The sequence below is a fragment of the Abramis brama genome, assembly GCF_963993115.1.
Source record: "Abramis brama genome assembly, chromosome: 7".
NCBI classification, from domain to species: Eukaryota; Metazoa; Chordata; class Actinopteri; order Cypriniformes; family Leuciscidae; genus Abramis; species Abramis brama.
This window is the reverse complement of record NC_139969.1, coordinates 27,542,288-27,569,779: the sequence shown is the minus strand read 5'-3', so window position 1 is coordinate 27,569,779 and position 27,492 is coordinate 27,542,288. Positions and strand designations below refer to the sequence as shown.

Genomic DNA, 27,492 nt, shown 5'->3' with positions numbered 1-27,492 from the left:
AAAGTGTTTATTTTATTTTATTATTTTTAGTCTTTTTTATTTTATTTGTAAAAGACACTATATCAGTTCATTAGAAGTGATCTGCATGCAGTGAAAACTGCAAAATCCAGGGTGGAAGGTTTCTGATTAAATGCCCTGGAGCCCGCCTCGCTTTCCCTTCCCAGCATAACCTGGTGGATACACAAGAAGCACAATAAGAACTAGGGTTTATAGTTGACATTGAACATTTACAAACATTAAGAATAATTTCTCAGCTCTGTAGGTCCATGCCATGCAAGTGAATGGTGTCCAGAACTTTTAAACTCCAAGGGATGACATAAGTAAATTAGATTTTTAGTTTTCCTTTAGACTAACAACTAGTTTATTCATCACCAATTTACACAAAACGTACCAGGTGTGCAGCATTTGTACTCAAACCCACACTCCAAACAAGTGGAGATTGAGTACACCCTCAAGAAGAGCTGTTTGTAGTGAGACGACTTATTTTTCCAGCATGCAACACCTGAGGTGAAAAAAAATGAACATAATATTTAACATTATCAATGATGTTCTTGTTATGCGTTTTATTTTTTAATGTCAATATTTACTTTCTAGCCATAAGAAGTGTGCCTGATTCTTGAAATTGTCATCCCCAACTATGTCCCTGAACCTTGAGCAAGCCAATGACAGGGACATGTAGGCAGCATCTCCTTCTTGAAGAACAACTTCAAGAAGTATGTTCTTCAGCAACGCTCCTGATAAATGAAAAGATAGCAACAGTTAGCACAGGCCGTTAAAAAAAATGTTAAAAAACACATTATATAACATTATTCAACTATATTGAAGATGAAGCATGATGGAGGGTCATCGTCTTTTAACAGCTCATCCTTAAAGAAAAATATAAGTGGATTAAAATTGTTCTATGATACACATTTTAAATCATCATTAAAATTGATTATGCATACCTTGCTAAAAACAGAGGGCACAACTGGGGTTTTGTCTGCTAAAATGAAGTAATTTAAAATTAGCTGACCAATATTATAGTTAGGCCTACATATTTTGAAACCCAGCATAGTATATGTATTTTGTTTCATATCAAAGTTCTTACTTTCATATGCAAGTTCAGTTTTTTTTCTTCCCATAGGTTTCAGGGAGTGCAGAGCATTCTTCTTCTTCTGAAAGAGGAATAGAATAAAAAAAAAGTGTTAAAATTATCCATTAATTTTTAATTTGACAAAAAAATATCAGCAAAATATAAAAAGCTGACAATACCAGCTACAACAGCTTATGCACATCTTTCACTGATAAGTGAACCTAAAACACAATAACATGAGTTTCACATTTATTTCACTGATTGTTATGAGTATACATTTTATAAAATAATTATGATATTAAAACAAATGTTTCAATTACATTGCATTGTGGATTACGCATAAAAAAGCATAACTACAATGAAAACAAGTTTTAAAAGAATTGCATGCATTATACAATTAAGTTAGGAGTTGTATTCTAATATCAAATCCATTTACAAAACGTTTAAGACATTTACAATTTGAAAATCAATGCAGTCCTAAAACGTACAAAAATTACACTGCCACAATACCTTATTATGGTCTTCAGAATCCATAATCTGGAGAGCAAATTGTAGAAATGGAATGCAGAAAAGATCTTGCCATGCACGTTACAGATTTTGTAATTTGTGTGCTACTAAAAAAACTACAGAAATTTATTTGGATACACTTTACCCTTATTCTTTTTTAATAAATCAAGACTAAAAACAGTGTACAAACGCCATTATGAAATGGTCTTTTTCAGAACTTATAATGCTTTTTTACAAAACTAAAAACTGTACAACAAGCATACCCCTTCATCTCAACTACACGCTGACATGTGAAAGCGGTTTTCTTCTTTGTTTTCTGATGGATCGCAACAAAACTTACACATTACCGCCACCAACTGTGGAGCATAAACCAATAGCTACTACTACACAGGTGATACTAAATAAACCAATCAAAATCCTCTGGAAGTTTGTACAGCCCACTTGCGGCTAAAGCTCCACCCACTTGCTGCTAACCCACCCATTTGCAGCTGGCTCCGACCTCCGTTTATACCCTACTCATTTGTCGGGTTACATAGGGTCCGGACTTTAAAAGCCACGGGCCGGGTCGGGTCGGGTTGTAATTTTCAGGCCCGTTGAGAACTCTTAACTCAGATAACTCAGAACTAGCTAAAGTTCTGGCAAGGCTCTCCCAAAGTTATGAGCAAACATTCTTCCAGAAATGTTCATAGTATGTTCATTCAGAGTTATTTTGTCCTTAATAATGTTCTCAAAATGTTTGCACAAAATTGTTTATACACGTATATTTTAGTTGCACGTGTTTTTTAGAATGTTCAAACCTAACATTCCCATAATGTTGGCAAAATGATCAAATGGAACGACCCCTTAAAAGGGTTAGTTCGACCAAAAATTGTATTCTGTCATTAATTACTCACCCTCATGTCGTTTCAAACCCGTAAGAACTTCGTTCATCTTCGGAACACAAATGAAAATATTTTTGATTAAATCTGTGAGCTTTCTGAACCAGCCATGGACTGCAATGTAATCACCACTTTCAAGGCCCAGAAAGGTAGTAAAGACATCGTTAAAATAGTCCAAGTGATTACAGTGGTTAAATCTGAGTTCAAATTCGAGGATCGGAACTCTAGATTATTTAGAAATTCTATTTTGTCATTTGATTTAACTGTCTCATCATATAAGATAATTGAAATGGTCACATTATTAGTTGAGCTTTCTACATTTTTGTATGAAAGACGTACACAAACAGAATAAGATTGATGATAACACTTTATTACATTCATTTAACTCAACAGCAATAAGAACATGTTTCTGAAATCAAATGCTTACTAAACCAAATCCGGCCAGTAGATCATGAGGTAGAAGATTTCAAATGGTTTGGTGCTACATATGTTCAGAATATTCACAGCTGACAGGAAAGATGCAAAGATTGTGAGAAGCAAATTGCATAATTTATGTGCACATCAAATTATCTACAAATGAGACACATTCTAAAGGTTGTCCAGTGGGTATTTGGCTTTCTTCATCGTTACAATCAGTATCATTATTGGACCTGATGCATTTTTTTTTACTAAACACAAATAATGTAAACCATATACTTTTTTCCCCGTTGGGTTACATCAGTTCATTTCTAATACATCATCTATACATAGTTTCAATGGAAGTGTGCAAAGCTTTTGATGACTAATTCAAGGACTTGACCTAGCAAGACATTCCTGATATTTTTAATGATTATCAGTCCAAGAAGCTTGTTCAATAAATAAAACAATCCCTCGAAAAAGGGATCCTTTTTTCTAATTTTAAATAAATCACCCGAAACAGAAACTAATGGGTCCTAGGTAGATTCTTTGTGCCATGGAAAAATAAAAGAATGCATTTGATCTGTGACACATGAGGCTCAAAGTGACTCTTCAGTAAAACTAGCCAGAATCCAAAGTGACAAAAAAGTCTGTCATATATATTAATATCGCCATTTCTTAAAATGTAAACAAAGCTTTTCTTTTAACATCCAAACAGTCATAAACACCAAAAGATAAACCATTTCTGAACATTCATATTCTCAGACATACTATATAAGCTAGCTAGCTAGTTAGCCATCCTTATAAAATGGGCATTGTCTTTCCTGTTTCACTGATTTTAATTGTCTCTTTTGGGAGTGGAGTTTGGGATTGTGTCGTCATCTTAAGGCATTTACAGTGTGCAACTCCAAAACATTCCCATCTACTTCAAGATAAGGAATGTTTCGATGAAATATGATGATTAATAATGACCTTTTAACTCAGTGACCTCAGTTAAAGCATAATGAGGTGGTTAATACGTCAGGCATGTACCAACCGGTGTTTACAATCATGAACACCAGCACGCATTGGCTGTTGCAGGCTGGAATCGTGAAGATCATAAATAGATTTCTTTAGATATAGCGAATGTTGATATCAGTAAGTGAACTTTGTGGGTTCATTGAAACATCCGAACTTTGAACGATCGACAACCAACTACGTCAGGTAATATCTTTGGCAAGATTTTTAGTCTTTTCACATGGGTTGGGATTACCCAATGAAAGACTACACACCTAAAAGCATGTGTTGTCGTGTGAGCTTCCATCTTGAGGATGGTAGATGGCGTTGATGATGAGAACTACATTAAGCAGGCAAAAAGAAAGAAGAGCAGTAGTAAGTCCTTTTGTCTTGAGACAAAAAACCCTGAGATTATATATATATATATAGAGAAGGACATTTCTAATGATGTCCTTGTTAGGACACGCAAAATCACCAACAAACAATGCTCTGAAAGCTTTTTCAAAATGTAAAAAGAGGGAAAACACACGAGGCAAAAGCACAACATCTGTATCCAGCACAGTATCTGTCATTAGAGTATCTATCCTCAAACGTTGTCCGAGGTAGTGCCGACTGGAGAGTGCCGACTTATTCTCTTTATAAGCAGTTCGAGAGCTACGATGCTGAAAAACATCTTCTCTGTGGCTAACAGTTGAAGGGAAATGGAGATGTGGAGATTAGATATGGCGGCCTGTGAGGAAGTAGAGGGGACGGTCCTCGCTGCAGTTGGCCGTCTGAAACTCATCTCGCAAACGAAACTGCCACTCATCCTCCAGCTCCAAACGCACAATAGTCTGACGCAAGGAGCTCCGGTCCTGACAGATCACACACAGCGTGGCGCCTGCAAGATGAGTGACACAAATAATGATTTAAAGCTTCTTATAGGACATCATCATGCATAGAGAGGTGTGCTATTATTGTTATAACAGCTCTGAATTTTTAGTTCTAAAAACAAGGTTTTGTGTTTGAAAATTGAAAATTAGAGACTACCATTCAAAGGGGTCAGTAAGATGTTTTTATTTTTTTGTGAAAGAAATTAATACTTTAGCAAAGATGCATTCAATTGATCAGAAGTCACGGTAAAGACATTTATAATGTTACAAAAGATTTCTATTTTAAATAAATGCTGTTCTTTTGAACGTTTTGTATTCATCAAAGAATCCTGGAAAAAAAGGTATCATGGTTTCCACAATATTATTACGCAGCAAACATTTATAGTAATAATAAGCATTAAGCAGCAAATCATCATATTAGAATGATTTCTGAAGTATCATGTGACACTGAAAACTGGAGTAATGATACTAAAATTCAGCTTCGCCATCACAGGAAAAAGTACATTTGAAAATATATTCAAATAGAAAACACCAACTTTAAGTTGTAATATTATGTCACAATATTACAATTTTTCCTGTATTTTTGGGAAAAAATAAATGCAGCCTTGGTGAGCATAAAAAACTTTTCAAAAAGATTTGAAAATGTTATCGACATCAAACTTTTGAATGTTAGTGTATGTTGGTGCTTTTGTTATTTTTTTTTAAATAGTTAAAGTGCCCCTATTATGGTTTTTCGAATATTCCCTTTCATGTAGTGTTTAATATTGCTGTTTGTGAATGTAAACGTTCTGCAAAGTTGTAAAGTCGAAAGTGCACGATAAATAAAGTTATTGTCTCCCAAAAGAAAGAATCGACTCAGAACCGCCTAAACGAGTCGTCAGTAATTCGAATCTCACTGCGTGACGGTTCTACGTCACGAGACAAGACATTTGCAAAATGCCCGCCTATGTTGCACGTTGTCCGCCCGCAAACAACTTGTCCAGTCCTCAAATGTCCTTTTACTGACGACTGCTTCTCAAATCTCGGAGTTCAACGCTGGATTCGCAAAAACGCTTGCTCTTGAAATATGGGTCAGTACTCAGTATATTTGGCCCAGCTTGCTCCTCAGAATCACAACCTGTAAGTATGAATAATTACTGATGTAAATATTTTGTACCGAGTGTTCAAAATACAAAGTTTTGTGTTTTATATTGTGTAAGTTTCCGGCTACTCGGCTAACTCACGTTATTACTGTCTTACTAAAATACTTCTGAAAATCAGCTGTGGGCCACTATTACCTAAAATTGTCTATTAATGCAGATTGTCTGTCTTTGAGTAAAGAGTAAAAGGATGGAGTAAGATTTGTTTCACAAGCGTTTGTTACATTAGCGCAGTGTTCGGCTAACATATGCGCTGATATTGATACAGTTAAAATTTGAAATATACACAACAGTTCGTTGTTGGACATGGACTTGTTAATGCTGATGGTGAGGAATTACAGTTGCAACATCTCATAATGTACCTCAAACTGAGTAGCGTATCACTGAGAAACGTCCTGCTCGAGTCGTCCTTGCGATGGAGGTTCGGGTTGAATAACTAGTTCTTCCATCGGACTCGCGCTCACATTGATATGGTAAAATCGACGTCATTGTTAGTGTCTTTACAGTGTGTACAATCGCTGAGCTTCAGAAAGAAGCCCCCGGAGCTGAAATTCAGTTATGATAATGGTTGTTGTTTCCAACACGCGCTGTAACCAGTAGACCAATCACAACAGACTGGCCCATCTGACCAATCACAGCAGTGTAGCTCGCGGAAAGGAGGGATTTAGAGAGACTGAATCTTCGGATGAGTCGTTTGAGAATCATTGAAAATGTGATGATGTGCAATGTATATTATGAGAAAATTAAAGTGTTTTTTGACCTTTGATGCATGTAAACTTGTTGTGGGAGACCTTTAAAACAAAATTAGGAACCTTTAAAATAGCATAATAGGGGCACTTTAATCTTTATAATATTTGGTATATTCCAGTTGTAAGGAACCCAGCCTCACCTTTGAGGAAGTTGAATTTCTTCAGGAGGCTTGAAACGACAAAGGAGTCACACAAGTAGAGCAGCAGCCCACTGAAGACCACGCACTGATGATCCACATTCACAGAGTGAGGCCGCGAGCTCACGTAACACACCTGAATCTGTAAACACAAAGAAAACACGACAACTGAACTAATATGCTCAACAGAATCTGCTTCAGTCAATAGTGCATCTCCAATTCATTCTTTTCATTTCCTGACCAGTCAATGCTTATTCGTTGATAGTTAACTGTTGTTTTATGAAAAAGAGCGGCATGAACTTTCTTCAAAAGTTCTCCTTTTGTGTTTTATGAAAAAAAAAAAAAACAGCACACAGGTTCGGAGTAATATTTAGGCAAGTAATTAATCAAAACATGTTCATTTTTGGGCGAACAAGCCCTTGAGGTGTGAGACCCCGAACTGATATTTTTACCTCGGGGCCGAGGTTGAGGTAGCCATCTATGGACAGCACGGGGTTAGCGCTGTTACAGCGGGCCAGAGGAAAGAGACGGTGGCTGCAGGACTGCAGAAACTTCTCCAGCAGGAACTGAGCCGGCGCAGACAGAAGTGTGTGTTCACTGTCCGGAGCGCACACATACTGAGATGCACACACATGCACCGGGGTCTCAATCCTCTGCAGGGAAAGAGACGAGGAGGAAGAGGTTGTTATAGAGCTGTTAGTCTCTTACAATGGTACTGTTCTGCATAAACAACTGTTTTTATACCCCACAAAATGTGACAAATAAAAAATGATAATATAATATAATATAATATAATATAATATAATATAATATAATATACACACTAACATCCAAATGTTTGGGGTTGGTAAGATTTTTTAAATATTTTATGCTTCTGCTCACCAAGGCTGGATTTATTTGATCAACATTCAGTAAAACAGCAATATTGTGAAATATTATTGCAATTTAAAATAAGTGTTTTCTATTTGAATATATTTTAAAATGTAATTTATTCCTGTGATGTAAAGCTGAATTTTCAGCATTATTACTCCAGTCTTCAGTGTCACATGATCCTTCAGAAATCATTCTGATATGCTGATTTACTGCATATTTCTGCACATTTCTTATTATTATCAATGTTGAAAACAGTTGTTCTGCTTCATATTTCTGAGGAAACCATGATACATTTTTCCCAGTATTCTTTACTGTCACTTTTGATCAATTTAATGCATCTTTACTGAATAAAAATATTAATTTCTTTAAAAAAAAAATCTTACTGAGCCTAAACTGTTGAATGGTAGTGTAATATCATACATTACACTGATTTATATACCTATATGTAATTATAGAAATTGCACAAATGTAGGCAAACATTGTGAATGTAAATTTTAGGGAGATATAAAGGTGAATTGTTTAAGTTGGCATGTTCAAAATGGCAGCAACAAAATGACAAATGGTTTTGTAGCGTCCACTAGTGAACGTATAATGTAACTGCAGTTACCATTAGGCTAACTCTAACGCTAACAAGCTAATATTAGTGTTTTGTATGTAATATAAGTTTGAAGTGGCCTTTCTGTTCTGAAGGGATATTATGAAGCTCACCATAAGTTTGGGCTTGATGAGGAAGTCTTTATGTCCTCCGATGGGGATGTGTTTCTTCATGATGCTGAAGTGATTGAACCGACAGAGCAGAAGACCACTGCTGTTCGCCCTCAGGTTGAAGTCCACCTCTTCACATGTGAACCTACATACACAAACACACACGTTCAGTTCAGACTGTTAGGCTCTACTTGTTGTTATAATTCACAACAAGAAACACGCAAAAATTCCCCTTAGTTAGCAAAAGCAACAACAAAAAAACTATATGTATGTGTCAGTACTCAAGAACTACATGCTCTTCGCCCTCAGAATGCAAACACTCACCGGTTGAGGTCATACTGGACGTTCTGAGTGAGGTCAACGTTCAGCATGATGAGGTCATGCAGGTGACAGCGAGAGAAAGGGCTTGTGGGAGCTTGAGAAGACAAACTGCTGCTCCATTTCCGCAGGCCACACATGGCATACAGACAGATCTTAGGAGTGTCCTCCATATGCTGTAGGACGCTCTTCAGTGACACGTTCATCACCTCACTGAGGGAGAGGCAGAGAATCCATGGATGTTAGACAACGACGACATTCTAATTAACAAATCCGTACATGGATCCATCCATCATCCCATACCTGTTGCCCTCAGGTCCAGGCTGATGGGCGTTCCACAGGACGCAGGAGTCATCCATCATAACTATGAAGGGCCACACGTCCTGTCGTTTGACGCCCTGCTCCTCTTGCCTGTTCCTCTCCAGCTCCAGGTTGTGGTAGGACAGTTCCTTGATCATGAATCGAGCCGCTCCTGAAACATCACATAAAAACCATCAATCACAAAAGGAAGGAACCGTGTGTGTTATAGACAAGCTGAATTTTCCAATACAAAGAAGAAACGCAGCCGTGACCGATACTCACCCACTCCTGAGTTGTTGAACATGGCGGGCAGCACTAGAAGGATGTGGTTGGGCCAGTATTTCCTGTAGAGGGGCATTTCATACTGCTTGACCACCAGAATGTGCAGGTGCTCGGCTCCCTCCATGGCATGGTAGATGTTGAGAAGCCCGTGCTCCTGGCGGCCCGTTGTGGGTGTGAAGATTGGACTTTTCAGCAAGCCAGACTCCTGAGTCGGCAAACAGAGCAGTATAGTCACTTTAAGACTTGTGCAATATGTTCAGAAAACAATGTAAAAAAAAAACAGGAGTGATGACTCAGCAAACACAGAATTTTGTGCATTGCTCAGGTATCCAGGTGTTCCTTACATCAGGATGTATTTCTAAATTTATTTTGCACTGACCTTGAATGCACGGAGTATAAAGACAGTATAACAGACAGCTGATCCTGGTCAGTTTTGTGGCTTTCATTTTGTGGCATTTAGTAAATAGTAAATCTTAGTAGTAATAAATAGTAATAGTAGATAGTGAATATTATTTTTAAAATCTCTGTTTATGTCTGTCTTTGAATTTTGTCTTGTGTCCACTGTTCAGATGTATTTATCTATATTTGTTAGGCATAAGCTACCTTTTTTGTTATCTGTAATTATGCAAATTATTACATGATTATTCAAATATTATTTGCTAATTATGATTATAGCCATTTACCTATTCATAGCTAGTTTGGTGGGCATACACTTGTCTTAATAATAATAATAATAATAATTATTATTATATATATATATATATATATATATATATATATATATATATATATACATGCTAAAAAAAATCAACTTTGCCATTACAGTAATAAATTAAATTTTAAAGTATATTAAAATACAAAACAGTTAATATTGTAAAAGTAAAAATACAGTAAAAATATTGGATAATAGTTGATAATATTTCTGTTTTACTGAACTGCTGTATTTTTACGGTATTTCTATGTATGTATATATATAATCATAGTTATTTTGGGGGGCATTCACTTGTCTTAATAATAATAATATTATATACTGTATATATAAAATATATATATTAGCTTGCACCCCTTAAAGGGACAATTCACGCAAAAATTTGAATTCTGTCATCATTTACTTGGCCATATGTAATCATACATATGCTCATATGATTTCACAAGACAGAACAAGTCATATGCAATATTTTTATTTTATTTTTTATTTTTAATTGTCCTTTTTGGAGCTTGGCAGATTTCAACTCACCGAAAAACAGCACACAGGTTTTTAACAACAACATGAGGGTGAGTAAATGACAGAATTTTAATTTTTGATTTAAGCGACTAACCAAACGGCAAAAAGGCTATTGGTTTGTTCTGTGTTATTTGTCCCGCTCCTCTTTAATAAGTACACTAAGCGTGTGTCTCTCACCTTGTCTGAGAGCAGTGGGAGCCGCATGCTCTCTAAGTGACTGCCCTGCTGGCTGAAGACAAAATGAGGCTCTCTGGCTTTAGGAATGATAAAGTGCAGCTGGACTTCCTCTCCCAGCATAGATGAGCAGAATGTGAAGGCGTGGAAGGTGCATTCGGACAGCTAGAATCAGACACGCAGAACATCTTACTACAGCCATATATCTTTATAAACATGCTATTACTTTATGATCCATCATTTTATGTAAAAATATGTAAATATATGTTGATGCATCACACGATCGATCGGATATGTCCTCACCTGAGCGGCAGGAGCAGGCTCGCTGTAATGGTGGCACTGCTCACAGTGGTGAAATGCATTGTGGGCCGCAAACAGGCTGAGTCTTACAGACACTGTGTTTCTCTTCGGTGGCTCATCTTCTGACTCTACTCTTTCTATTTTAACCCCTGTGTTTCATGTGCAGATGAAAAACAGCACATGAGCATACTTGTACACAATTTTCAAGCTGCTTTGAAACAAGGCACACCATAATAAAAGAGAAGTTCAGTACCGTTCAGGGTCTTTGGCATCCTGTCTGCATACACTGGACTGGCATAACTGAACTTGTGGTCACGGGGGTAGAGGTCAAATGGCAGCTTGTGGATGTCCTCCACGTCAGGCCACTGCAGTCCACTAGCAGGGGGGAACTTTGATTTGTCTTGCACGTCTAGAGAAATAAATTCAAGGTCATTAATAAAAAGATCAAGAGAGGGATGATCGGGTGAAGTGTTTCAATAAAGTGTTTTATTCTCTGTGTGGATAAAAATAGAGCTGTATTTAGAAGCATGGAGAATGCCTTTAGAATGGCTGGGGAAAAAAGGAAGCTTACCCTCCTCCAGCTCTTCTTCATCATACACGTCCACCTCCAGAAGGCGAATCAGCATCCGGAACAGAATTCGTAGAAACTGCAGATACGCACCTGTCTTTCCGACCTAAATCAGAGCCAAAATGGAAAATGAGAAACTGGATGCTCGGCAAAGAGGACAATTAGCATGGAACAGAGGTCATTGTAAATGGGCGTGGCTTAACAACAGACTTTGTCTCTAATTAGTTTTTGTATTTTGTGTATTTTTGCATATTTGCACCTTTTCTTAATATGTTAATACTTAATGTTTAAACTACTTTTAAATGCTAATATATTTTGTGCATTCTAAATTAAATATCACTTTTGACCACAACTAAGAATAAGAATAAGGTAAGATAATTTTGAATTTTTTGTCTGTGTATTTTGTATTATTATGTATTTATTTTTTTTATAAATATTTAATTTGTCATTTTTTATATATATTTTGTTTAAGTTTATATTTAAACAATATTTTAAACACTTAATCTTTTACATTTTTAAAATGTAAAATTATTGTGTATATTTTGTCTACTTTACTATAGGTAAAGTGGCATACTTATACTTATGGTACTATAAGTGTTTTACATTTTGTGTATTTTAATTGTGTATTCTGTATATTGTAACTATTTTTAAAAATATTTAATTGTTAACTATTTTTGTACATAAATTGTGCATTCTGAATATTAAAACATATTTAATATTTAGCTTTTAAACTATTTTGTATATTTTCTGTATTTTCAATGTGTATTGTATATATTTTAACAACTTTTAATATGTAGCTTTTTAACTATTTTTGCATATTTTGTGCATTTAAAATGTGCATTTTGTATATTTGAACTCTTTTTTTTTTTTTTACTTTACATATCATTTGACATTTTTCATATTTTGTGTATTCTACATGCATTTTTTATCACTTTATTGTTATAAATGCCATAGTACCAGTAATAGTGATGACAGCCTTAATAAAAACCACCAATTAAACCACCTTTTAACCCTTTCTAAGCTACTTCTCACCTGTGGTGGCCCACTCAGCAGCAGTCTTCTGGGATGGGGCGCAGCCGGCACTTCGTAATCCGCGTGGTGCTGCCTGGCTGTGGTCCACTGGCGATAGTAGAGGGACTGCTCTGCTCCGCCGAGACCGTGAGGAACAGGCGGTCTGAGCGGACTGCTCCACGCCACATCACCGTGAGGCAGCAGAGATGCTGAACTGGGCTGACTCAGCGTCTCAGGGGCCAGCAGGGCGTACGCCGCCCGAGAGAGAACCGCCGTCCGGGGGAAGACCTGCGTCCTGTTACACTCACGTGGAGCCTGCGTGGACTGGCTTGGTCTCTGAGCTGCCGGAGAGGAGGAGGACGAGGAAGAGGACGAGGAGGCAGAGGAGAACGAGGACGTGGCGGAAGAGGAGGCTGCCTGGGAGTCACACTCCTGTTTGAAGTGAATGGGAGAGGTGCAAGAGTCCATTACATTTCTGCTATCGGACGGGTCGCTGTGCGTGGCGGGTACACTTGAAGAACTGACGCCATTTTCTGTGGTAGAGCCTGAAGATTAGATAAGAGAAGATTTTATGAGTTATATGAGGACCACACAAGACAATAATCTGGCTCAACTTGTTTCCAGTGTCACTCACCAGAGGTCCTGGTTGCAGCACTGGCGTTGCTGGGTGGTCTTTCCAGCTCCATATGGAGATCGTCATGTTCTGCCGTTTCTTCTGAGCTCCTCTCTTCATCTCTCGGCCTCTCTTCTCTACTCGCTGCAGTTTTTGTCTCAGGTATTACTCTGCGTGTCACATACGAGCAGGCCAAACCCACTTCCTGTTCCAGTGCTGTGCGTGTCAGGTAGCTGGAGTCAATCAGCCGCAAGTCACAGTACTTCAGTGACCTGAACAAAATCACACACAAACATGCTCAATCTGCATGCGACCCTTCAGAAGTCAAAAATACTGCAGTTTAGTTTATCCAGAAGAATCTTATTTGATCTTTTGGATAGTGCAGGATCTTGAAAAAAGCCAAACATGTATTGGAATAATGCTACTGGACCGTTAAATGAAATTACAGGGAAAGAAGTTCGAAAATATCCTGAAAGATTTCAATCTGACATCAACATTTTAGAAATGTGGCTGTAACAACTGTAGTAACCACAAGGTGGTGCTCTTTTTAACAGAATAAAACGGGAGCCAAAAGACTGGAATGCACTGTGCATCATTTCATTTATCCAGGTCATTGTGTAATGTCAGATAATATTAATATCTCTCTCATATTTGAACTAGATATCTGCCACCTGAATCAAGCCCGAGGAGACTGCCAGGTTTCAAGGTTGCAGTTTTTCATGTATAACTTCAGATTTGCTTTGAAGTAGAGCCATGTTATTAATGAAAAATGCATTTTTATTATAAATTTGAAAATAAAAAATATTTTTACAATAAATAAAATATTTTTTTGTTTCAAAAATCTATTTTTATTTAGATAATTGTTATTTGTGTTAATTTTATTTAAGACAAATATTAAGATAAAAAATATATATTATATTTTTTACTAGAAAGATGTTTTTGAACATCTTATGCTCACCAATGCTGCATTTATTTAATCAAAAATACAATAAAAACAGTAATATTGTGAAATATTATTAAAATTTAAAATAACTGTTTTCTTTTTTAATATATATTAAAATGTAATTTATTTCTGTGATGCAAAGCTGAATCTTCAGCATCATTACTCCAGTCTTCAGTGTCACATGATAATTCAGAAATAATTCCAGTATGCTGATTTAGTGCTCAAGAAATGTTTCTTACATTATTAACATTGAAAACAGTTGTGCTGCTTAATATTTTTGTTAAAACTGTGATACATTTTTTTTCAGGATTTATATGTGTGCGTGTGTTGGCATGGAATACCTTGGGAAGGTCTCTCCTAGAGGATCTTTTCCAGTGAGGATGACAATGCATGGAAGACCTTCCAGATCTTCATATGTTTGCGGGACCCACTCTTCATTTTTACAGCCCCTCCAAGCCTGAAATGCACATATTATTTATTCCATATTACTTTTGGAGCTTCCGAGAGCAGATTTTGAAGGAGCATGAGGGGATCTGGTTCTTACCCGCAGGCGGGCACAGAAGTGGACGGGCAGGCTGATCTCCGCAGCAGGGCTTCCCAGCAGCACTGCGAACCGGTACTGTAGCCCCAGCTTGTCCCGGGCCTCTTCCAGCCGCTCCTGCGCCAGCCGTGCCAGCTGCAGTGAGGGCACGCGCACCAGCAGCATGTGCCCGCACCCGTGCCTGCTGCGGCCCGGCACGCTCAGCAGATCCTCCACCATGGCGAGCGTCTGAGGGGTCACGTGATCCCGCAGTGAGGGGGCCGCTGTGAGGGCCATCAGAGCCTCTGTGTACTGCTGGATCAACAGGTAGCTGCGGATCACCATACTGTGCAAATGCGGGTGCCTGAAAACAATGAGGAGGGATAAACTTGAACGTGGTTCTACAATGACATGTTTACAGTGTAACGAGCAGTTAAAAGGGAAGGTAATTCACTTTAAATTCCCATTTTGTTGTAAAAACGGACTGACCTCTGCAGCAGGGTTTTGACCATCCGCTCAAAGGCGTCGTCACATCGAAGGATTGGACTTGCCACTCCCCACTGTAGGGACTTGCTGTAGTCCTTCAGCCCAAAGTAGACAAGGTCCTTAGGAGAAGCCTCACCCTGCTGTTACATGCAAACAGAAAAATCATTTTAGTTTACTGAGCACAATCACAAACAATGGTGTTCTCTATTTACTTAGCTCTTGCTTGAAGATGCTGTTAATGCATCTATGAATAACAACGATAATGTATCTGATGAATGGGAATTAATATCATACCGCAATGTGTTAAATGTGTGATTGCTCTGCGAGTTGCTTAACCGATTATGTGAATTTTGATAAAAGCTGCTGAAGTAAAGATTTATTTTTTAAGAGTGTTGTAATTTGCTTCTAAAATCCCTGAGATCTAATCTGCACCACAGAGCACAGAATGTGCTGGAAAGGCATCAAGAGTGAAGAAATGTAAACGTTAATGGACACTTTTTACCCTTTACGAAAATATCAACAACAAAAAAACCTCAACAAATATGTATGTAAACACATATTTAAGATTGGGGCACGAAATATAAACGTTTCAATATCAGTTATTGAGAAAAAAAAATACTGATTGACCAATAACTGTTTTCTATTTTAATATATTATAAAATGTAATGTTATTTTTGTGATTGCAAAGCTGTATTATCAGTGTTGAAAACAGTTGAGCTGCTTTATATTGGTGGAAACCACAATACATTTTTTTTTCAGAATCTTTTGATTCAAATGAAAAGCATTTATTTGAAATAGAAATCTTTTGTAACACTATAAATATCTTTACTGTCACTTTTGATCTTTTCATCCCTACAGAATTATATATATTTTTTAATCTTACTGACCGCAAACTTTTCAACGGTATTGTATGCATATACACTTTACTGCTTACATTGCTCATCAAACATCTGATTTGTCTGGAATCTTATCTCTCCTCCATAAATTCCTTAACAGATCTTCTCGGAGTCAGTGAAACTCACCAGGTTCTCAGTATTGGGCCAGTGCACTTCATTCTGGGTACTGATGCGTGACTGGCGGCTCTGCAGGGTGAACGGGAAGCAGCTGACCTGCAGCACCAGCAAGTTTATTGCTCCCAGAACCTCTGGACAGTTCACCACACGGTCGGCCAATCCCTGCAGCTCCCCGTGACAAACCGACCCTGACAGAGCGCTGGCGGAGAGAGAGAATAAAGACAAGAGGTCTTAAGATGTTGTCAGTGACGTTTCTGACAGATCTTATTACAAACCACGTAGTTGTGTTTCTCACCTGGTCAGGTCGACGTGCGAGTTGTCGTGAATAAGGACGAAGAGCGTATAAGGGTTCTGCTTCACCTTCCTCATGAAGGCCTCCATTTTTGTGTGGACCTCCGCGTCCAGACGCACCACATACTTGTCAGACTTCTGTAGGGCAAATGAAGCGTCCTCTATACCCAGATCTATCAGGACGCCTAGCAAAGACACAAGGACAACAACAATGTACAATATTATTGCCATGACACATTACCTTTCCTGGCAAGGTTTTTGAAAATGTTCTTTCAATGTTTTTTTTGTTTTTTTTTAAACTCTCGACATTGAAAACAAGTTGATTATTGCTTAACTCTTTACCGACCACTGACGTCATTTATGACACAACGCTTCCCTGCCATTAAGGAGTTTTTCCAGCAATCCATGTTTTCACTGTTATTCGGTAAGGTGCGTGATATAAGCTAATGCGATTATCAAACATTCAACAACATATAAATCAAAAATGCCTAACGTTACCGAATGAAATATCGATCCAGGAAGAAGTACATGACTGTGAAGCTTTGGGGGTGTTCTGAATCCGATCCGGATGTAGTCTTTGACAAAAACTTGGTTTTCTCAGCTTTTTGTTGAAAATGTTGCTTTTTTATGAAACATTCAAGCGTTGATAAAAAAATTCATGAAGCTGAAATCGGTTTTCTTGTTTAAAAGCAGGTTCTCTGTTCTTTATTTTGACATATTGAATGTTCAGATAGTTCAGAAATCTTTGTGAAAAGGATAAAAATTTTAAAAAGTTGGCAGGTAAAGAGGTAAAATCGTCTATCTGGTCTCTTCTGCTGTGACGTACCTGATAGTCGTATTCGCTGGATGGTTTGGTGAACCAAGACGTGGGAGGGCGGCACCAGAATCAGGAAGTCTACCTTGCAGAAGCGGCCCAGATCTAAGCTCTGGCTCCCTGAGTCAGCGATAGCACACACCTGCGACAAAAGGCTGCGTGCAACGCTCAGCTGAGGAGGGTGTATCTGAAAGCCATCACTCAGAAGATCTGTAACACACATCAAAAGTCAAGCAGCATTTCCAAGATTTCAGAGTCCAGATGAAAGCACAAATGAGTCAAACATTAATTTGGTCGCCCATTGAAACTGGACGACCAAATGAATAGTCTGAGAGGGAGAGAGCAAAGGCTCACCTGGCCCTGATTCTGGTACCATGGCTGCAGCCTCTTGTGAGTGGATGTATTCGGTGAGATGTCCCTGAAAGGGCTGAACCACCCGGTCTTTGCGTTTACGCTGGTACCGAACCAGCTGTTTGTCCATGTTGTCGCCTGTAAGACCACAATCAATTTGAAATGAATAAAGAAGTCACATACACATACTCCCTTTCAAAAGTTTGAGGACAAAACTAACAAAACATTTTTCAAAGAATCCTGAAAAAACGTATAATGGTTTCCACAAAAATATCAAGTAGCACAACTATTTGATAATAATAAAGAAATGGGTTTTTTTAGCACCAAATCAGCATATTAGAATGATTTCACTGTAATGACTGTTGAAAATGCACAGGAATAAATTACATTTTAAAATATTGCAATAATATTCCACAATATTACTCTATTTTTGATCAAATAAATGCAGCCTTGGTGGACATAAGAGAATAGGCTCTATGCACGATCGCTTCCGCGTTTTGTCTCAGCCCGCCCAGTTACATCCGGTGCTGTGTCGGAAGCTGGTTGCATTCGGTGGAGATAATGGTAAATTACACTCGCTGTTTACAAGAACTTCCAGCGGTTAACGTGAATGATGTTAACAATATTGTGAGGCAGTTAGATGTCACACCAAAGAATAAGAAAGAGAAGGGCTTTAAATTATATATTTCGAGCTACATCAACAACTTTGAGGGTGAATATTCTCTCATATCATGCGAAATCCGACTAGCGAATCGGTTTCTAAAATCGTTGTCTCCGTTTTTGAGAAAATGAATTCTCGTGCAGCGTTCGTGCATAGAGCGTATTCTTTCAAAAACATTAAATCTTACCGACCTCAAACTTTTGAACGGCAGTGTACAGCTGATAAGAGTCCATTTCACTGTGCAATAACTGGACTAAAATCAACAATCCAAAATTTTACTTACCTTTCAGATTATACATTTTGAACAGTGTGGACTTTTGCTACGTTTGGTCAAAAACATGAAACTCATCCTAAGTTATGGTCAACTTATAGCCTTTCAAATACTTCCTAAAATCACCAGAGAAGGCGCAATGATCACACAAATCTACTCCAGCTTAAAATATCTGACCACTTGCGTGCTTCACCCCAAAATTGCTGCTTGCATCAAGATTTTTTAATTCATTTCTAAATAGAGGACACTGATAAGTTGATGAAAACTGTGATGGATTCCGCTAAATTTGTGGGCTGAGACTCACCTAATGAGGTGCTTTGGAAGTGTGAGGCAAGCACACTAACTTTCCCTGTGATGAGCTCGTAGCTGATCTCCTTCAGAAACTCATTCGTAGTGAGCATGCTCTCAGCCAAGGCCCGAGACTGATATTTACCTAAGAAAAACAACAGCACATGTTCACATATAAGACAATAACAACAACAACAAAACTTACAGCTTAAAGGAATAGTTCACCCAAAAATTAAAATTCTATCATCGTTTACTCACCCTCAAGTTGTTCCAAACCTGTATGAGTTTCTTTGTTCTGCTGAACACAAAGGAAGATATTTGGAAGAATGTCTGTAATCAAACAGATCTCGGTCCCCATTGACTACCATAGTATATATTTTTTCCTACTATGGAAGTCAATGGGGACCGAGATCTGTTTGATTACAGACATTCTTCCAAATATCTTCCTTTGTGTTCAGCAGAACAAAGAAACTCATACAGGTTTGGAACAACTTGAGGGTGAGTATATGATGACAGAATTTTCATATTTGGGTGAACTATCCCATTAAAGAATGCGTTTTCATGCACAACACTGTGTAAACTCTTAAAGGGATAGTTCACCCAAACATGAAAATTCTGTCATTATTTACTCAAATATTCAAACCCACAGGACTTTCATTCATCTTCGGAACACAAATGAAGATATTTTTTATGAAATCTTAAAGAGATTTTTTAGTCCCTTCATTGACAGTCTATTCACCCAAAACTCTGATGCTTCATAACGAGATCTCTCAGATTTCATTAAAAATATCTTAATTTTGTGTTCCGAAGATGAACGGCACATGGGTTTGGACCGACATGAGGGTGAGTAAATGATGACAGAATTGTTATTTTTGGGTGAACTATCCCTTTAAATGGCATTCTTATCTGATGCAAAGTTCATAAATGGACAAAAATGAAATTATGAACTAAGAATGAAGTCTCTGAGAGCAGCAGAACTTACCCAGCACGAGCACACAGAACTCATTTACTCCACTTTTGGTGGTGCAGATAATGAGCACATAGTTGGGCAGACACTGCTGCTGCTGCGGTGGCGTTTCACTCAGAGAGCGCAGCGACTCAGAGATGCCCTCCCCTAGGGAGCCGTGGGTGGCCAGCACCTGAACGCTGCCTCCTGACACACTGGCCTCCATTCGAGCTAACCAGGGCAGCTGGGAGGGCGACATGGGAGGGCCGGTCGGGCCGCACAGCATGGCCTTCAGCACGATCTGCTCAAACTCTTCCCGTAACGGGATCTGCTCCGTACCTGCATTAAAGACAGAAAAATAAATAATATTCATTATAAAGCAAGTGCTCATTGCTCTTCTATAATACTTGATCTTGATGCATTTAAAATAAGGTATTCAACAAGCTGTGCACTCTTATCCATGCATCATAAATATACAAAAGATAGACTGATCATTTCACGTTACTAATGCATTAAAGGGTCATGACATGGATTTTTTATTTTTTTTTATTTTAATATATTCCTTGAGGGTCACTTATAATGTTAATATTATAAATAATTTTTGCACACAAAAAAACAAATATATAAGCGGGAAAACCTTCATTCTGACCCTCTGAAATGATTCGTTTTTAAGGGATGGCTCCTTTAAGGCTTGTCAGTAAACAGACACGGTTATGATTGGCTAACGTCATTGCATAGGAAACTGTATCAATGCCCGTGTTTTGAAAACATTATCCGTATAAAACCGTCATTTTACAGACAAAGCATTATGAAATCATTTAACTTATGGTTTGTGATGCAGCTGCTGTCAGATCCGATACAGCTGACTGTTTTATCTGTCAACAAAAGTTTATTTGCGAACTCTCCATTACGCTATGCCTCATTTAAAAAACAAAATGCTCTGAACAAACACAAATTCCACCGACATGATCCGGGATGGCATTAAAATAAACCATCCACTTGTTTCGGATGCTGGGATCCTTCTTAAGTCTGTACAGAGATGCAAACTAGCTGTTTTAATTTGGACGCGTCAAAGTGAAAGTTCTTTCACTCTCTTCCATCTGTCCTGTTGTCGACAGACTCAGGTGAGTGGAGGATGTCAGAGACTGAATGCACATCTGTATACTGTATCCAGTGTAGACAGCGTCAGTGATTATAATGGGTTCTATTTGCTTTTGATGCGACAAAACACTCCCATCCAGTTTAGGCAAATTAATGCCAGCCTAAGGTGCGATGATGTATAACTAACTATTCATCAATGTCTTGTTCTGGAGGCAGTCAAATGCAAATTTATTAGCCCGTGTGATGTCACAGAACCCGCAATATCAAAACGACAAAAAAGGCAAATTTGATTTCTTATATCATGACCCCTTTAAAACTTATTTTCAAAAATGATTATCTGTGTTCTGACAGGTATGTCAGTATTATTTACCAAGTCGAGCAAGATATTGAAGTGTGAGCAGTATCATGGTCTCTGTGGTGAGTAACTGGTTTGCTGACATGCCCAGACTGGCGAGGGTCTTCTCATTGAGCTCTCTGCCCTTATAGCAGCTCACCAGCAGGGGGCTCACCACCAGATCACCCACATTGCCAAAGAAGTACGGTAAAGTGCCTTGACCTGGAGAAGATATTCAAACAAACCATGCGGTCACACACACATCCAAACAGTTATTAGGGATAAAGAAGAACTGGAGAGATCTGGTTATACTGTATGCTGCTGTGATGAACTCATTTCTGTAAAACTGGCCTGGATGTGAAGATATCATGCATTATTAATTCTTATTTCAGATCATGCTAGATCAACAGAAATAAGAAATAATAAGAAATAATGCCTACTTAATAAGATATAGATTTCCTGCTTTATAAGATTTTCCTTTCAAGAATTTCATTCTTTTTATAATGATATTAGGACAGTTGCATCACACTGACATTTTTACTTTATACCCACTAAAAATATCAAAATATTAATTCATAATTTTTTTATAAGAATGTTTTGAAGACAGAGCACTAACCAATGAGAAGGACTGGCCGGACCCCGGAGGAGTTCAGAAGGTTGTCAGGAATGATGACAGTTTCTCCCGCTGTGATTGGTTGGGGTTGTATGACCCCTGACACTGATGGAGGCTGTTGATTGGACAGGGACATTAAAGAACCTGGAACGAAGGAGCAAAACGTTAAATGTATGAATTTTTTTTTATGGAACATATAGCATGTGCTGTCAAGCCATTGTGGAAATCTAATCATATTTTGGACGGATCTCTTCAGCCTCTCAAGCTTTGTTAACGGAGACACTCCAATCAATGCTAAGGACAAGGTGACTAAGCTACAGGATCTCCAAGCTCAACTCCTTCAGCTGTTTCAAGGCATAAACCCTTCAAGCTGCTGCTAAACATTTCAGGGACTAATTTAGCATGACCTTTCACCCCTATTTTTATGGAAACAATGAATAAATCAACCTTGTGGATGGAATATGTCATGTCCCTTGGTACTTGTTCAAATAAAAAGGTAATCAAATTCAAGGCTGTTTCCTGCTCTGGGACACGCATAAACAGATAGGATAAACTGACTGCAGACAACCAGCATAAAAAAAGAATAACAACAAATAACAAGGCTGAGTATGATTAGGTCGGACCCACCAGAGCTGCACGTCAGCGGTCGGATAGCAGGCACAGGGACAGCCGTGGCTGGGACGGGCACTAGAGAGGCGGGGTGCCAGCTACGGTGGCGCTTTTTGGGCGGACCTGATGCCATAGCAGAGGATGCTGCAAAAAAAAAGAGCAGATATAGAATCGAAAATGTTTGTTATCATCAAGATAATCATTTCATTTTATATTTTGACTAATGCAAATTGCATAGCGTAAACATTTGAAGATGCCTTCTAAAAACATCTGATGAGTGAAAATAGACTATTGCTGTTGTGTATCGGCCAGATGATTTGACCACTAATGACATGCATGAGGCAGCATTGTGATTGGCTGGTTTAATGCTTACCTGGACTGTCTCCAGGTTCTGTGGCCCTATAGCCATGATTAGGTGTGGCGAGTGGGCTTGTATGAGGGGGGCTCAGTAGACTGGACCGCCCGTCCATACTCAGACCATTAGTTAGACCGTTTACTCGGAGGGCAGTGGGAACTGAACAACAAATGCATGTTGGGAATTAAAGAAACAGTGGGAAGAAAATATAAACACTCTACCAATCACAATTTTATGCTCATCAAGGCTGCATCTATTTGATCCAAAAATACAGTAAAAACAGTAATATTGTGAAATATTATTACAATTTAATTAACTGATTTATATCTGAATATTTATTTTTGCAGCTATATATATATACACACACAAATCATACCTACTTAGGATAAAGATTAAACATATTTAAAAGTGTTTTGTTAAAATCTTGAAAAACAATTCAGACTAAAATGCATTGAAGAATTTGCCAAGTGCCCTGAGGGGTGTGATGTTTTACACATCATTGACTATTGTTCATTTTCTGGTGAAACACTATGCAAACTCCCCAACCTGCACACAAGCACACAATCTCAATAGGGAGAGGAAAGCATTCTCTCTCATTTCTAAAGGAGCACAGTTTATTGATTTCCTTTAACTGATGGCATATTGATAATGAACTGCTGGGCTACTTTTACATCTAATATTCCTGACACATACACAAATAGAACACATATGTGTTAAACGTCAATCACAGGGAATTTGGAGCGTGGGGTGACATTAAAACTCTTAATACGGAATTCTGGTCTTATATTGATTATTTTGGATTGTGTTCATGTGTGTGTGAGTGTGTATGTGTTTGCAAATGCGGCCAATACAAATGACCTTCATTAATTCTGTCCTTTTGCGGAGAAAAACAAACAATGAAGCAGCTAACAACATTTGAGCCACGAAGTTGACCATAATTAGGCGGCTGCTTAATGCTAAGGCTGAATGTACAGTGTGGTTTGTTCAAATCTCTAATCCAAACCATGAGAAATCATGACACAGTGATGTTTTCTTTAGCAAACACCACCAATTAACAAGCACACTGAATTGCCGAATTCTACTGACTAAATTACTAACCCCTCAAAATCATTGTAACAACTGTTTGCGTTGAATGATTCAAAAGCAAATAGTACTTGCATTTATGGCTTTTTAGCTTTGTATTATGAGCAATCAATGCTACTTTAAATTCAAAATGAGGACAAATATCTGGTACCGATCGGTAATGTCTTGGTCCCGTGAGTCGGCGTGTTCAATGGTTTGAGGAAGCCCAGCTCTGGGGATCCAAAAATCCCTGAGGATGAGCCAGATTGCAAGCGTGCAGGAGGCGAGTCTGTGGATCAAAGAACAACTTATTATGAATGCAGCTTTACTTTTTCACTGCAAATGGGAAATTAAGAAGATATTGCGCATAATTTAATCCAGAATCCATTACATTTGGTTTCAATAATAAGCACTTCTCCTATTTTTTGTATTGTAAAAGACTGTTATCGTCACTAATGGACGCACTCTGTGGCCAGCTGCCCGGCCCTCTGAATGGTGTTGTGAGGAAGAATGAGACAATGACTTGCTTTCTTTCACCAAACACTGTTGGGTAAACACTGTGTGGCCTCCAGCCAGATGTCACCAAATGCTGAGTAGCCCCCCCCCCCCCCCCCCCCCCAGGTTTAAGCCCCCACCCCCGTACATACCCTCCCCCAGAACAGAACATGACCTCTGTGCATGCAGGACTAAGCAGAAACCAACAGAAGATGGACATCCTCCCTTGGACAGATGCAGCATGTGTTGTCTTACACTGGACCTCCTATGAGTGTTTTCATCCTTTTTTTAAATACTAGAGAGATTTTAGAAGACTGTGACACACAAGATGTGATGGTCCACTCCTACACTCACCTGAGAGGGGGAAGGGAGATGGACTGTGGCCGTTTGTGTCTCCATTTTCTTTGCTGCTTAGTGAGGATGAAGAACTAGGCTTGGATGAAGAAGCACTGCCTGAGAATGGCCGTGTCTTACAATCTGTGAAATACAACATTTATTTTTAAATTCTCAGTTAATGTCGAGTGCACCATCCTTCTCTGTCGAATCAAAGAGGTTCAGTAACAACTTTATGTATTTTTTTCATTGTTACAGGTCTGGTATAAGCTGCAGATCATTTCAGGGCCTATTTTCCCAATTCAAACTGTATATTTTTCTGTAATTTCTAAGGAAGAAATCATTAATTATCAAAGTATCAATTTGAAATAAAATACAAATGCAAATAAGTTTGAATTGGCAATTAAATAGATATTTAAATGAACTTTGTAATAACTTTAATGAACTTTACTTTTTAATAGAGAGGTGCAGGTATGACGTCAGAACCTGGAAGTCAAATTCATCGCTGGTTCCTTCGAGATTTTCCAATGGGGTTTTATAATAGGGGTTTTCGATTTAAGTGGTTTATGTGTAAAATAAGGTCATAACTTGACTTTACTTTGACGTTTTGTTCTACAACATAAATTACACACACCCATAGTGAAAACGTGAATTTTGAAACAGTTGTGTTCATTTTTGAAAATGTACGTTTTTAAATAAGTATTTAGATAAGACAGCTTGGTGTGTGAGTGTGTGTGCAGTGTACGTTGTGGAACAAAATGTCAAAATATGTTTCATCAAGTTATGTTTACCACAGGCTTTATTTTACTTGTAAATAGAAAAACCCCATAGGAAAATCTCAAAGGAATCAGTGGCGAATTAAACTTCTGGGTTCTGACGTCATACCTGCACCACTCTATTAATTTAATTTGCAAAATTTAAGCAATATAATTAATAAAAAAATTAATTAAGAAAGAATATAACAAATATTGAAAATTTGGAAATTATCCTTAAATACAATATCTTAATATCTTAAGAAATCATCCATTATCAGTTTATTAATTTGGAAATAAAACACAAATGTAAATACATTTGAATTGGCAATTAAATAAGTAATTTAAATGATCATTTAAATTAAATTACATTTAATACATTTTTTACTTCAATATTTGAGCTTATTTAACATTTAAAAATGCAAATGGAAAAGGAAATTATCTTTAAATACAACCTCTTAACTTAATCTATTTGCGAAGTAAGTTATCCTCGGACACAGTTAATCATGTGAATTTAAAACTACATAAATGACACATCACACATTATCTGTGCCATGCAACGTTTTGCAAACGCCTGTGGTACCTTTCCAGCAGATGAGGGCTCCCTTGCACAGAGCACCCTGAGAGTTCTTCACCAGGTAGTACTTTAAGTGCTTCTGCTTCTTCGGCTGAGTGGATAACTTCAGGTTAATGTGGTTGGAAAACTCGGTGAAGTAGCGGAAACCTTTCTCACCACAGCCTACACAGTTCCCTGAAAACCCTGCATAAATACACAAACATACATCACTATGTGCCGTGTAAGACTGAAAGACTACACAACAAACTTTGAAAAGTTTGTGATCAACATCTCCACTGTATCACTGTAACAGGCAATCAAATGACAAATCACCTCTCTTTAGTCCAAAATCCAACTATATACTAAATATCAAATGAGTTCTGAATGGCCTAGTTTCATAACATTTCACAGGCACAATGAGATTTGTAGAATAAATTACTTATTTAACTCCATCCTACTGAAGTAAGTCATGAAATTGTATTGGATCACCAACCTAAAAGTGCATTTTTCCCATTCTCATCTGGCAGGAAGCGCTTGTCCACTGCACAGACGAGGATGTGCTCTGGGATGCTGGGCGATTTGGCACCAACCAGCTCAAACCCTGCGGGAACCTCGACAGACTCTGTTGCCATGGAAACCAGGCGTAGATCCTTTCCTGCTTGACAGAAACCTGGACACAGATGACTTGAGTCAGCGATATAATGAAGACCAGCCATGTTGATGAAGCTAAATGCACGATGATTCACGGTTTGCACAATGTTTCAGTGTCACTGTCTCAAGTCTTGCAATGTCATTACCATACATTTCACCTTGACACTGACTTGACACTTTGGCAGTTTGGCTGTTCAAAACACCCCGCTTTCATAGGGCTTCAGAAGACCTGGAATATATGGCCTATGGTTATGGTACTTTTTACTCAGTGTTGCCCAGTCCACGGTTTTCCCGTGGAATTGGGCTACTTTTACACTGTTGCTGTGGGGTTGTTTTTTTAAGGCCGGGACACACCAAGCCTTCAGGCCGTTTTTGAGCGTCTGTCGGCTTAGTTTTCCGGTGTGTTCTGCACTGTTGTCTCTAGTCAGACCGATTCAGCATTTGGGCCGATTCAGCATTTACAATCGTTGTCGGGCCGTCAGTGAGAGAGAGAGATCTCTGTTTGGCTGTTAGCAAACGAGTGAGCGCACAAGAATAAAAGTGAAAGGGACGAAAGCGAGCACAGAAGTCAAGACCGTACAGACAGAAGGCTGTTACTATTGTACATCAACTGAGCATTCAAATGCAGGAATATTTTCATAATAACAAGAGCCGACTGGAATGAAATAAGTGATCAGCATGATTGATATTCAAAATGGTAAGCAAGAGCTGTTTTGTTTACGGTTTGTATATCTGCAGTCCTAGTTTTGGTTTCCCTTTTTGAATGATGGAAATAGACTATTGATACCTGCTGATATAGACAGATATTTACGTATACGCAGGCGCAGAACACACATGCTAGTTGACAGTGGCCTTTAGTCATTTTGGTGTGTTCAAGCGCAGCTTTTTGGCCGAGACGAAGCCAACAAGAGGCGACAACACATTCGGCTTTC

At 38.3% G+C, this 27,492-nt stretch overlaps 1 protein-coding gene across 5 annotated transcripts in view; it reads right to left on the bottom strand.

The window, feature by feature from the left end:
• Nucleotides 1-2,813: 2,813 nt before the first annotated feature.
• The window catches only part of greb1l (GREB1 like retinoic acid receptor coactivator), a 57,493-nt gene continuing 32,814 nt past the window's right edge, over nucleotides 2,814-27,492 (bottom strand). For 4 of the 5 annotated variants that reach the window (XM_084119375.1, XM_084119377.1, XM_084119379.1 and 1 more), the window contains 30 exons: nucleotides 26,403-26,579; nucleotides 25,937-26,113; nucleotides 24,623-24,745; nucleotides 23,946-24,062; nucleotides 22,730-22,870; nucleotides 22,375-22,500; nucleotides 21,751-21,891; nucleotides 21,171-21,356; nucleotides 19,736-20,038; nucleotides 18,770-18,898; nucleotides 17,537-17,671; nucleotides 17,195-17,392; nucleotides 16,373-16,553; nucleotides 16,087-16,276; nucleotides 15,068-15,204; nucleotides 14,603-14,942; nucleotides 14,400-14,515; nucleotides 13,137-13,387; nucleotides 12,524-13,047; nucleotides 11,495-11,597; nucleotides 11,177-11,332; nucleotides 10,927-11,072; nucleotides 10,627-10,788; nucleotides 9,225-9,429; nucleotides 8,946-9,114; nucleotides 8,649-8,855; nucleotides 8,328-8,469; nucleotides 7,199-7,399; nucleotides 6,750-6,888; nucleotides 2,814-4,729 (listed from right to left, as the gene is read on the bottom strand). In XM_084119375.1, coding sequence (XP_083975501.1) covers nucleotides 4,566-4,729; nucleotides 6,750-6,888; nucleotides 7,199-7,399; nucleotides 8,328-8,469; nucleotides 8,649-8,855; nucleotides 8,946-9,114; nucleotides 9,225-9,429; nucleotides 10,627-10,788; nucleotides 10,927-11,072; nucleotides 11,177-11,332; nucleotides 11,495-11,597; nucleotides 12,524-13,047; nucleotides 13,137-13,387; nucleotides 14,400-14,515; nucleotides 14,603-14,942; nucleotides 15,068-15,204; nucleotides 16,087-16,276; nucleotides 16,373-16,553; nucleotides 17,195-17,392; nucleotides 17,537-17,671; nucleotides 18,770-18,898; nucleotides 19,736-20,038; nucleotides 21,171-21,356; nucleotides 21,751-21,891; nucleotides 22,375-22,500; nucleotides 22,730-22,870; nucleotides 23,946-24,062; nucleotides 24,623-24,745; nucleotides 25,937-26,113; nucleotides 26,403-26,579 — 5,486 coding nt within the window. In that variant the 3' untranslated portion in view covers nucleotides 2,814-4,565. The remainder of the gene's footprint in view (nucleotides 4,730-6,749; nucleotides 6,889-7,198; nucleotides 7,400-8,327; nucleotides 8,470-8,648; nucleotides 8,856-8,945; nucleotides 9,115-9,224; nucleotides 9,430-10,626; nucleotides 10,789-10,926; nucleotides 11,073-11,176; nucleotides 11,333-11,494; nucleotides 11,598-12,523; nucleotides 13,048-13,136; nucleotides 13,388-14,399; nucleotides 14,516-14,602; nucleotides 14,943-15,067; nucleotides 15,205-16,086; nucleotides 16,277-16,372; nucleotides 16,554-17,194; nucleotides 17,393-17,536; nucleotides 17,672-18,769; nucleotides 18,899-19,735; nucleotides 20,039-21,170; nucleotides 21,357-21,750; nucleotides 21,892-22,374; nucleotides 22,501-22,729; nucleotides 22,871-23,945; nucleotides 24,063-24,622; nucleotides 24,746-25,936; nucleotides 26,114-26,402; nucleotides 26,580-27,492) is intronic. The other variant, XM_084119376.1, reaches the window with a different exon arrangement.